This window comes from Amphiprion ocellaris, chromosome 14, assembly GCF_022539595.1.
Source record: "Amphiprion ocellaris isolate individual 3 ecotype Okinawa chromosome 14, ASM2253959v1, whole genome shotgun sequence".
Lineage (NCBI taxonomy): Eukaryota > Metazoa > Chordata > Actinopteri > Pomacentridae > Amphiprion > Amphiprion ocellaris.
This window is the reverse complement of record NC_072779.1, coordinates 2241150-2252990: the sequence shown is the minus strand read 5'-3', so window position 1 is coordinate 2252990 and position 11841 is coordinate 2241150. Positions and strand designations below refer to the sequence as shown.

Here is an 11841-nt window from a genome sequence, read left to right as displayed (position 1 = left end):
TATGAGCAGCTGACTGTGCGACGAGTGAACAGGGACCGTCTGCAAATAGCAAAACCGCTGCAACAGCGAAGAAAGACACTACACAAATATTCAATTACTTAACTTTTATACACTGTAGTGTCACCAAAATCACTGAAGCCATCAATTGTCTCCTGCTGCTCATACTACAACTCTTGGTTTGACACGAAATACAAAATCTGAATTTTAAGGAATTTTTATTATTTTATTATTATTTTATTAGTAATAAAACTCAATAACTTCACTCTTATGTACTGTAGTGTCACCAAAATCACTGGAGCCATTAACTGGCTCCTGCTGGTCATACTACAACTCTTGGTTTGATATAAAAACATTTTTTCATAATTTTAATGAATTTTATTATTTTATTATTATTTTATTAGTAATACAATTTAATAAATTCACTCTTATGTACTGTAGTGTCACCAAAATCACTGGAGCCATCAGTTGGCTCCTGATTGTCATACTACAATGCTTGGTTTGATATTAAATAAAAAATCAGTATTTTAAGGAATTTTTTTCTTATTTTCTTATTATTTTATTAGTAATAAAATCAATAACTTCCCTCTTATGTACTGCAGAAAGATTACACTCTGTCTAACTATCAGTTGGCTCCTGTTGATCATACTACAACTCTTGGTTTGACATTAAGTACAAAATTTGAATTTTAAATAATTTTTATTCATAATAAAATTCATTAACTTCCCTCTTATGTACTGCAGAAAGGTTACACTCTGTCTAACTATCAGTTGACTCCTGTTGATCAAACTACAACTCTTGGTTTGATATTTAACTATTTCTCATGACTTTAAGGATTTTCTTATTGGTAATGAAATTTGTTGTTATATATCTCAGATATTTTTGTTATAACAGATAAAAGTGCTCATCCATTTTTTTTGGTAGATTGTGGAACATTAATAACCAAAAGTAACTGAATTTTATTTTATTTGGGTTGTTTATTGCCATGTGAAGTTGTGCACACTATTTAGTGTGCATGCTTGTGTGTGAAGTTTAAGGATTATGAGTAAATTAGCTTTGACGGCTCTTCTCTTGATGTATGTGGGGCTATATTTTTAGATCCACAGTGCACCTGTTTGTCCAAATACATGATACTGAATAGTAATGGAACTTGGAATCCTCATCAAAGAGAGGATCAGATAACACCAATATACCAAACTAAACTGTTTAGACTGTCTCCTCAAGTACTGATGATTGGGAAGAAAGACAGTCAGATGCCTTCTTACAAGGCTGCAGCGTTAACTGATTCATTCAAACCAAGAACTGTAGTATGACCAGCAGGAGACAACTGATGGCTACAGTAAATTTGGTGACACTACAGTGTATAAAAGTTAAGTAATTGAATATTTGTGTGGTGTGTCTCTTCTCGTTTTGCTATTTGCAGACGGTCCCTGTTCACTGGTCGCACAGTCAGCTGCTCATAGACATCAATGTTATTTCTGCAGCTTGAAAGACAGCGACTTTTGATAAAACTGGCCTTGTAGCACATTGTCTAGCTTACAGCGATGGGAAAGAGGCATTGTTTATGTTTTTACAACGTATATCTCATGAGTTATTGATGCCGGAAGTCGGAATCTGTGAATATCTTGCCAACTTTACCGAACTCTCTTTCAGCCACACACACTATTTGATTTCCTCATTCGTTCAGTCAGCAGGCGAGTTTAGGCGTAGTCTAGTTCTGCCGTCTATAAATGTCATGTCCTTTTATGAACGATCCAGTGGATGAAGGAGCAGCATTACTGCACAGAGAATTAAATATTCGTCAGGAGATTGTTATCAGACCGCGCATAGATGTTCTCGCATTTCCGGACAATTATCTTATTGATCGGTACCGTTTCACGTCACAGTCCATAATCTACATACAACCTAATCCTCCTTACATTTGCAACATTACCAACCGCAGTCATGCTCTCACATCCCAGCAGATATTGTGGGTGCGGTTCTTTGCAAATGTAAGTTTTTTATATAATGTCAGAGATGCAGAGCACTTAAGGCAACTGTATGCAGGACGGTCAGAAAAGTGTGTCTGGCCCTGAAACGACTTTTACCATCTCTGTGGTTTTCCCTGGACTTAAACCTGTCAGAGCCATCAAGGAGGAGTTCCACAGGATTGCAGGTGAATGATGTAGAGATCTGTTAAATTCATTTTAAATCATATTCTGTTAATGAGATCGTGCTGCAACCTCAGACTGGGATTAGTAATTTTAATTTCTTTTAGGATTTCTCAGTGTGATTAGCTGCATAGATGGCACACACATTCCCATCACAGCTCCCTCACATAGTGAAGCTGATTATGTGAACAGGAAGTCCATTCACAGCATAAATGTGCAGGTAGGTTACAGGTAGATTGACTACGGTTTCACAATGTTAAAGACTACATCATAGTTCAACATCAGTCATTCTCTGCACTGTCAAGATCATATGTGATGCTGCATACATCATTTCTAATGTGGAGGCCAAGTGGTCTGGGTCTGTTCATGACTGGAGGATTTATCATGAGTCTAACATGAGCAACAGACTGCAACGTGGTAAACATCCTAAAGATTTAAACAATATAATTCACTTGTCTTCCTCCTTTAATATACTCTAATGTATCCACTATACATTACAGGAGAGTTTGATGGCCTTCTGCTGGGTGACAGGGGTTACCATGCCAACCCAGGCTGATGACCTCATACCCTGACCCTGAACCAGGCCCCCAACAGAACTTCAACCAGGTTCACTGCAGGATGAGAGCCGGGGTGGAGATGACCATAGACCTGCTGAAAGCCTGTTTCCAGTGTCTACATCACCTCAGGGTGACTCCTGAGAGGCCTGTGATATTATTGTGGCATGTGTTGTTCTTCATAATATTACCACTATTAGAGGAGAGCAACACTCTGCCCTACAAACTGAAGACCCAGATGATGACCTCATCCACCTGCCAGCTATCCAGGACAGCAGAGCAGTCAGAGACACCATATGCAATAATCACTTTGGAGTTTAAGTCTCCATCATCACCACCACAGCAGTCAAATAAACACATGACATACATTTCATTTGGTCTTCTTTATTTCCTACAAATAAAAGAGCTAGTTTAGTTAATGTTCCAGTAGTTAACATAATTCACCTGTGACCTGCATCCACCTCTAACTTGTGCTCCAGTATTTCAATTTCCAGATCTGCCTTCTTAATCTGGTGGTCCAAGTACTGCATTTCTTTATCTGTTTTCTGGATTTTTCCCAGCAAGTGCATTTTGTAAATCTGTTTTACTGATAACTGGGAATACACAAAGGACATTAAATGATACAGTTGCACATGAATTCCATGGACTGAACCTCTGGTGTTTACTGAACATCCATCTCACTGAGTCAATCTGTGCAGTGGAAGTTGAGGAAGCATCCTGCTGCTGTCCAGCCATGCTCTGTTAAAAAGGATGAGAATGTGCAATACTTCAGTGTAGGCTAAATGTCACACTATATTCCACCAGAATGTTCAGAAATGTGAATGGGAAGAGAACTATCAGTAACATACCTCTGTATGCCTTTCTGGATCCCCCTCTGTAAAGGCAGCAGACACAGTTTCATCCTCTTCATCCTAGATGAGTGATATGTTTCAGTGGACTTAAACTACCATTTGGCTAAATCTCTGGAGTATTGCCTACTTACAGTTACAAGGTCTGTTGTGGTGTGAAGGGGCTCCACCAGGCAGATAACACCATCAGAATCTGTTGGACCAAAAGAAGAAAAAGACACAAAAGAGAAATAAATATTTGTAAGAACATGCTTAAAAAAAAAAAAAAAAAAAAAAAAATATATATATATATATATATATATATATATATATATATATATATATATATATATATATATATATATATATGTTTAAAAAAATAAAAATAAAAAAAAAAAAAAAAAAAAATATATATATATATATATATATATATATATATATATATATATATATATATGAGTAGAAGTCTGTGTTAGTTTAAATAGGCTTAATTGTTTAACAGAACATGATATGGATGCAGACATTTAGGCTGTGTGTGGGATAAAACCACTGCACAGTCAAACAGCCACTTAATATTTAGGCTACTTTACAATGTAAAACATGATCAAAATGAGGTAGCTCCATGAGATTATGCCGACTTCTTACCTGTTTTAAAAATGTTTTTATATTTCATCTTAAGCTTCTCCCCTGCAGGATTGCACCTAAATGAAATAACTTAATAGGCTACTATTCAAACAGTTTTCCTGTAATATTATTGTGATTTAAACTTACGCATTGACAGGGCAGCAATGTTCTCCCACACCGTCTCCCTCTCTTTTGCAGCTGCAGGTGTTGCACTTCTTTCTAAAAACGTGTTCAAACTCGCTATATAAGCACATTAAGATTTCCAATTCAAACGGTGTAGTCCTCCGCTTCCCCGTTGCCATGGTGACTCGTCGAATCGGCGCTCCATTGATACTGGCTTTTCAGAGTTGTGGTGCACGCGCTTAACTCCGGGTGAAACTACTCCGAGTTGATTAAACCGACTCAAATCAGCCGTTGTGAAACCGAAAACTCAGAGTTTTCTATCTCAGAGTAGATCAACTCAGAGTTCAGGGTTAAACTCAGAGTTTGTTGAACCTGCTTCGTGAAACCGACCCCTGGTGTCTGCTGTTGTTGTCTCTGGTCAACTTTCCTCACTGGTCGTTTTTCATCTGTGTGTTTGCAGTCGTTTCATGTCTGTTCATGCATCACTTTGTGTCTCTTTGTTATCAGTTTTTACCACTGTGGTCGTTTTGCATCTCTTTGTGTTTCTTTGCAGTCGTTTTATGTCTGTTCATGTTTATCTCTTTGATGTCATTTTTCATCTCTGTTATTTCGGTGTGTCTCTTTTTGTATCAAATTGTGTCCATTTGTGGTCAGTTTTCACCACTTTGGTCCAGTTTGCTCATCTCTTTCTTCTTTCCAGCTGTTTATGGTCTCTTTGCGACTGTTTTGTGTCTCTTATTCATTAGTTTGTGTTTCTTTGTGGTCATTTTTCACTATTGTGGTTGTTTCGCATCACTTTGTGTCTCTGTAGTTGTTTTGCGGTATCTTTGTGGTTGTTTTGTGTGAGTTTTTAATCCCTTTATGTGTCTCTTTGCCATCATTCTGAAGCCTCTGCTGTTATTTTGCATCTTTGTTTTCATTTTAATTATCAGGAACATTTTGGTTTAAACTTAAGTCATAATGACTAATCAATACTTTGTTCAAAGCAAAATTATTCTGCAATAAATCATTTAAATCACTGTTTAAATCCAAATCTCTGCTCATGGTTTGGCTCAGTTCTTCCAATGTTGTCATGTAATTCATGTCACTCAGTTGGATATGTTAGGAGCTTGCTTGACTATTTCCTGAGTTATTTTAGTCCTCTGTGTGTTTAATAATAAAATTTACTGATGATCAATTAAAAATGAGCGGATCTGATTTCAAAAACTAAAAGAATGTTTGGTGTTCTTACCTGGTAAACGGCTTCAAATAAGTGACCTCCATGTAAACTTCCAAGCTGCAGGAAAGTTGATAATCATGTATTTGTGGAAACTTTTCATATATATCACATGTTCATATGACCTGTGTGACAGCAGAAATAATAATCAAATTAATTTCTTTTTTAAGCCAGTAATTATCACCAACATGAGACTGAGACTGCAGACTTGCCAAATAAAACATAATTCAGCATTTTAATAATGATCTAAACATGTGAGCAACAGTCTGATGTCACCTGCCTGGATTACAGTCGCTGTGGCCCCAAAGGTCTGATTTAAAAAAACAAAACAACACAAATCTGAATGTGGATGTACGATACAGTTTTCAGTCTGTCAGCGAACCTGGATGCTGATCAGTAACACAGAAGGCGATTTTTTTTTAAAAAAGTACGAAAATGTCCCACAACCATCAGAAAATAATCTGGTTTCTCCTCTTTTGTTTTGGAGTCTGATCAGATCTTTTAGCTTCGAGAGGAACGAGATGAAAATGGCTGGAAGCTGAAGGTGGAGTTTCAGGTGGAGTCTCTTCTCATTTTCACCTTTAACTGATCCTCTTGTGCGTCCGTCTCTCCACAGCGAACACTCGAATGGGGCCAGGAAATAGTTTATGTGATTGGACATGTGTCGAGGAGGAGCTGCAGCCGGACGATGAAGAGCTTTGAGGAATGGTTTGGAGCGAGGCAGTGATTCGACCGCTACGGCTGAGGGTTCGACCCTCCGAAGGGTCGCAGGTAAACGCAGAGAAGGAATCCACAGCTGTAACGTAGGAATGATCACGGTAGGGCTGCATGATATATGAAAACAGGGACATATTTTGGTTTACTCGGATATGTACTGAAAAAAATGCAGGAATTTTCACCACATGACTCGAAAAGCGCTATTTGGAAATGAATAAATCAGTCCAGAATGATTTTGCAGACAAGTGCATCTGCAAAGAAAATTTAAATTATCTTTAAAAGCTGAAAATTAAGCTGTGATGAACGACATCCAAAATAGTAATTCAGATCTGGCTTTGAACTCATCATGTGGAGCTCTGTGCTGCAATCAGAGAACCATCATCTTTAGTGTAGCTGATATATTTTAATACAACCAACTAGAGCTGCTCAATTACACTTACTTTGAACAATATTGAGATCATTTATCACGATTATTAATTGATTTTAGGGACAAACTGTCTTTACTGTACTTTCATAATTAAATAAACAAAGTGCAGTGCTCAATTTTACTGGAATTTTACAAATTTGCATCGAAATTAAACTTTAAATGACCTTCAGCTGGATTCAGTGCATCTCCTAGAGGCTGAATATAAATTAAATCGCATCCTCACTTGCTGAGAATCTGATTCCTGACCGACACTGTGATTTTCTGATGTTCAGGCTGCACTAGAAGCTTCTAGTCTCCACTCACTTACTGCAGCAGCTCACAGGGATGTGAGCAAAAATTTGTTTGAAAACAGTGATGTAAAATTTTCTTATGTCAGATTTTTTTGTGCTTTACTCTGAATGTGCTGTTTTCTTTGAGCAGTCAATTATGTGCATTTAATTGTGGGAAAACAAATCATCATGGTGATTAATATTCCACTGAGCCCTACAAGTGATGCTGCTTTTCTTGTTGCAACCAGATCTTCCTTTTCTCTCCTCGTTCACTTTTCTGTTCATGTGAAAAAAAGTGCAATATTGATGTTAAACTTCCTGATTTTACACGTTGATGCTGAATCAATATATCGTGCAGCCCTATTAAACAGCGTTTCCCATGATGCTGTGTTGCATCCCAACAGGAAAACAGCTGACGGAGCTTCTGCAGCTGATAAATATCTCAGATATGTAGAATATGGAGCAGAGAGGGATCAGGAGGCTTTCTTTGTTTCCTTTGGATTAGCACCAAACTGGGTGGGACTTAGTTGGAAATATCCTGTCATTTACAGCCAATCATTTTGAGGAAACTATGAGCAAAATTTCCACGTAACGAGATGGAAAAAGGAACTTGGTGACAGACACGATGCAGAGACTCTCAATGGGAGCAAACAAACACCATGAGGAGATCCAAGCTCACATCCATCAAGGCCCTGCGGAAACAAAATGTGAAATTAAAACCCGTCCACACTGGCCTCAGACCTGCATGTGTGTCTTTAAACTGGAAATTTAAAGTTCAGAGGAGAAACAAACTCCGGCTGGCTGTCCTCCTCTCCTCCTCTCGGCTCAGTTTCAGGTGTCAGACTCGTCGCTGCTGTCACGGCTGATTTCGATCTGCAGCGACGGCAGGTTGTCCAGCCGGCTCTTCTTCATCTTATGGGACAGACGCTCCTGCTTCTGTTTGATCATGGCACCCCACATCCTCTGCAGCGTCGAGTCGTCCTCCTCCTCCTCCTGTTTCTCCTCCACCTCCTCCTCTCGGTCGTTTCGTCTCCTCCCGACTCTGCTGCCGACGCCGCCGCTGTCGCCCCGCCCCGACAACGTCGAGGAGGAGAAGATTCCCCCCGAGTGGCTGCTTGATCTGCGGTTGTGACGTCCGCTGGTGCCGCCGTCGTCATCGCTGGAGCCGAGCCGACTCCACAGTCCACCTATAGAAAACACACAGACGATCATGTAGAAAACCGACTGACAGTGAAGGCAACACGATCTGGTTCTTTAGGATATCTACGTAAATATATAGATTACCAGTCAAAAGTTTGGGATCACTCAGACAATTCCATGTTTTCCATGAAAACGCCCACTTTTATCCATGTGCTAACATAATTGCACAAGGGTTTTCTAATCATCAGTTAGCCTTTCAACACCATTAGCTAACACAATGTAGCATTAGAACACAGGAGTGATGGTTGCTGGAAATGTTCCTCTGTACCTCTATGGAGATATTCCATTAAAAATCAGCTGTTTCCAGCTACAATAGTCATTTATCACATTAACACTGTCTACACTGGATTTATCATTCATTTAATGTTATCTTCATTGAAAAAAACTAGTTTTCTTTCAAAAATAAGGACATTTCTAACTGACCCCAGGCTGTGGTTGGATTATTACAACTCACTGTCAGCAGCTACATGAACATTTAGACTTTGAAGAAACATAAATGATTCTGGTTTGTCAATCTATTTTTGGAAGTTGCTTTGAGGATTTCAGAGGCCCTTTAAAAACTTTTGGACATGCTACATGGCAGGATGTAGTTTGGAAATCCTTTAACAAGTTCTGTAATTATGACAAACAGACTTGGGAGGCTCTATGAGACAGAGACTATTTGTCCTACAGTTTCTGAGGGCCCTGAACAGAACATCTGAGCAGCAGAGTTTGTATTTACTTGTCTTTCTGTCTTTGGATGAGTTGGAGTAGAGGCCTCTGCTGTCCTGGCTGGCCACGCCCAGTCTGCGATGCACATCCCTGATTGGCTCTCTGGCTGGCGGCGTGTCTCTGGGGGAGACGGGGGAGGGGGAACGCCGTCTGTCTGGAGAGTAGCGTCTTTTCCCGAGCCGCTGCCGAACATCTGTAGGCAGCGTTGGAGAGTCAGAGTCTAGACACAGCAGCAGCTGGAACCAACTGAAACATCTGGACTGAAGGGCTCACCTGTCTTACCACTGCTGGACACCGGGGGGGGCTGTCGGTTCTGAGAGGTGCCCTGCCTCTTCTCCTCCAGCAGCTGCCGGACGTCCGTCACCTTGGTGGGCGATGATGATTTGGTCCTGGTCTGTGATGCCGAACCTCCGATCCGGTTCCTGTTGACGACAAAAACGTGAAATAACTGATGGGAATGTTCAAACCGACTTTACGACCTGACAAAGATTTTTAACAATTCAGCTGAGGAACTTTGTGCTCAGTTGAGGTGCATGACTTCTGCTGTCGTCTCCACCGTCTGACCTTTAGGTGTTCATCTGCCTTCAGATGGAACTAGTGAGCTCCTTCTAAAGGCCTCTACACACCGTGGATTTTAACAATCTTATAAGTTCACAGCTTGCTCCACTGTACGACATGAATCTAATAATCTTTGGGCACAACATGCTGTTTGCTCTGTGCAGATTGAATGATGAAAACGCAGCTGAATCTCAGCATACGATGAACGTGAGTGAATGCGTGAGAATAAAACGTCATCAGTGTGAAAAATAAACAACCGAAGCATAAACGGAGAAGGTGAGGACGGATGAAGGTGAGGACAAGTGAGCGTCTCTGACCGGATGCTCTTCAGGTGCGTGTCCAGCTCGTCGGCGTACATGGTCATCTTCTTGCTCTTCTTGGGGGACGGTGTGGAGATCATCTTCAGCTCCAGGTCGTAGTCCATCTCGTCCGACTCCGACCAGGGGGACGGAGATCGCTCCGCCCGGCTGCGAAGCCCCGCCCCCAGGGAGCGCGAGCTGCTGCCCCTCTCTCCCCTCTCCTTGTACTCCACCACCCTATCGTCTGAGTCCATGTCTTCGTCGCCGTCCTCTTCCTCCTCCTCCTCCTCCTCCTCCTTGATGGGCTCTTCGGGCAGGTTGACCAGGTCGGCTGAGGACGAAGCAGGAAGTTAGAAGACAGAAATAAACGCTGACTGTGACTCAGAGAAACGTTGTTCTGCCACCATCACCAGATTTCAGCCTGAACTGTGTGTGTGTGTGTGTGTGTGTGTTTACCTGAGTGTCGGTGTGTGTACGGAGGTGTGTGTCCCATGCTGTCTCCAATCAGAGGCTTCTTGCTCTTGATGACATCTCTCTGGATCCTCCGGTTGTGATACCTCCTCTTCCTGAACACAGACAGATACTAAATGTCGATGGTTTTCATGCTGCAGATTCTCTACAGGATCAATGAAACCTCCTCAGGTGAAAATCAAAGTTAACTTTTAAACAGCAGAGAAATGTCCTTAGCATCCTTTTCAATGTTGTTTATTAGAAATAGGAATTTAGTAACCTTTAAATCTCAGGTCTTATCATGTATCAGCTGAATAAAATAATTTTAGTCACATAATTAATCATGTTCACAATTAGTCATTACTTGTTTTAGTTTTTCTTTTAAATAATTATGTTGTTTTTCTTTTTAAAATCTAATACTTTATCATTTCATTTCTATGGTTTGACTTTTAAATACTTTTTGTTTTTATTATTTCATTTTTTTTTGCTTTTTATTTTTAGTAAAATTTTATGTTTTGACTGTCTCTTGTTTTCTTTACCTTATTTTTTTAAAATTAATTCTTTAATTTTATTTTTATCAACCCTAAAATAACTGTATTTTTATGTTTAGACTTTTTAATCATGTTTTTCTTTTTTGAACAGTGATTTTATTATTTTATGTTTATTATCATTATGTTTTGTCTTTTAAAATATTTTTTCTTGTTTATGTTTTCAAATTTTGTTATTTTATTTTCATGTTTTGAGTTCTTTGTATTTTTCTTTTAATTTCTTTCCCTTATTAATATTTTTTGTTTATTATTTAAAATATTTTTGTTATCATGACTTTATTATTGTGGTTTACTAATTTGTCATTTTATTTATTTTATTTTATGCCATATATTATTTTAATGTTTTGTCTTTTTAATAAATTTTTTGTTTGTTTTCAAATTTTACATTATTTTATTTTTGTTTTTAGTTCTTTGTATTTTTCTTTTAATTTCTTTGACTTTTAACATTTTTTGTTGATTATTTTATCTTAATGTTTTGACTTTTCAAACAATTTTTTGTTGTTATAGTGATTTTATTGTCTTATTTTAATATTTTGTGGATTTATTTTTGAAATTTTATGTCGCATACATTATTTTAATGTTTTATCTTTTTAATTAAAAAAAATCTTATCTATATTATTTTATGTTTTGTCTTTTTAATTGATGTCTTTCTTATTCTTTTGATTAATCGAAGAAAATAATAAACAGTTAAAATTATCATTATTTGCAGTCCTACTAAATAGAGAAGGTGAGTTCTTCTTCGGTGGAACTGTACGAGCTACAGAAACACATTCTTCAAAGTCAACAGTTTAAAGGTTAAACTGGTCACTTTATTGCAGCTCTGACACAGAAAAGACTCAACTTGTTTCTGAGGCTGCAGTCGTCAAACATGAAGAATAAAACCTGAGAAAGTCCACAAATGGACAATCTGACAGCCCATAAACCCAGAAAGATCTGATGTTACTGCCATCGGCCACTAAAACCTTTAGATTAAACACCTGAACATCTCACCAGGAGTTGCTGAGGATTCCCTTCATGCCTCCATAGTTGGGGTTTCCGTACTTCATGTAGTATCTGCTGCGGCGAGCGGCGCCCAGTTCCTTCTTATCATCTGGAGAGGAAAATAAATCACGTATGTTTCAGAGTTCAGATCACATGATGTCTAAAGTTTGATGCAACTGTTGGATATATT

At 38.8% G+C, this 11841-nt stretch overlaps 2 protein-coding genes across 3 annotated transcripts in view; one reads left to right on the top strand and one right to left on the bottom strand.

Annotated features, from left to right (window-relative positions):
• Positions 1 to 1446: 1446 nt before the first annotated feature.
• On the top strand, positions 1447 to 3074 carry LOC129350531 (putative nuclease HARBI1). 2 transcript variants are annotated; one of them, XM_055017368.1, is made up of 4 exons: positions 1447 to 2152; positions 2255 to 2367; positions 2453 to 2564; positions 2648 to 3074. In XM_055017368.1, the coding sequence occupies exons 1-4, from the start codon at positions 2038 to 2040 to the stop codon at positions 2701 to 2703; spliced, it is 396 nt and encodes a 131-aa protein (XP_054873343.1). In that variant the 5' UTR covers positions 1447 to 2037; the 3' UTR covers positions 2704 to 3074. The 2 variants fall into 2 exon arrangements, with proteins under 2 accessions (XP_054873343.1, XP_054873344.1); XM_055017369.1 differs by lacking the exon at positions 2453 to 2564.
• Positions 3075 to 5707: 2633 nt separating this feature from the next.
• The window catches only part of ncbp3 (nuclear cap binding subunit 3), a 14289-nt gene continuing 8155 nt past the window's right edge, over positions 5708 to 11841 (bottom strand). The window contains exons 8-13 of the mRNA XM_055017370.1: positions 11661 to 11760; positions 10129 to 10238; positions 9691 to 10003; positions 9089 to 9237; positions 8826 to 9008; positions 5708 to 8091 (exon numbers count right to left, since the gene is read on the bottom strand). Coding sequence (XP_054873345.1) covers positions 7736 to 8091; positions 8826 to 9008; positions 9089 to 9237; positions 9691 to 10003; positions 10129 to 10238; positions 11661 to 11760 — 1211 coding nt within the window. The 3' untranslated portion in view covers positions 5708 to 7735. The remainder of the gene's footprint in view (positions 8092 to 8825; positions 9009 to 9088; positions 9238 to 9690; positions 10004 to 10128; positions 10239 to 11660; positions 11761 to 11841) is intronic.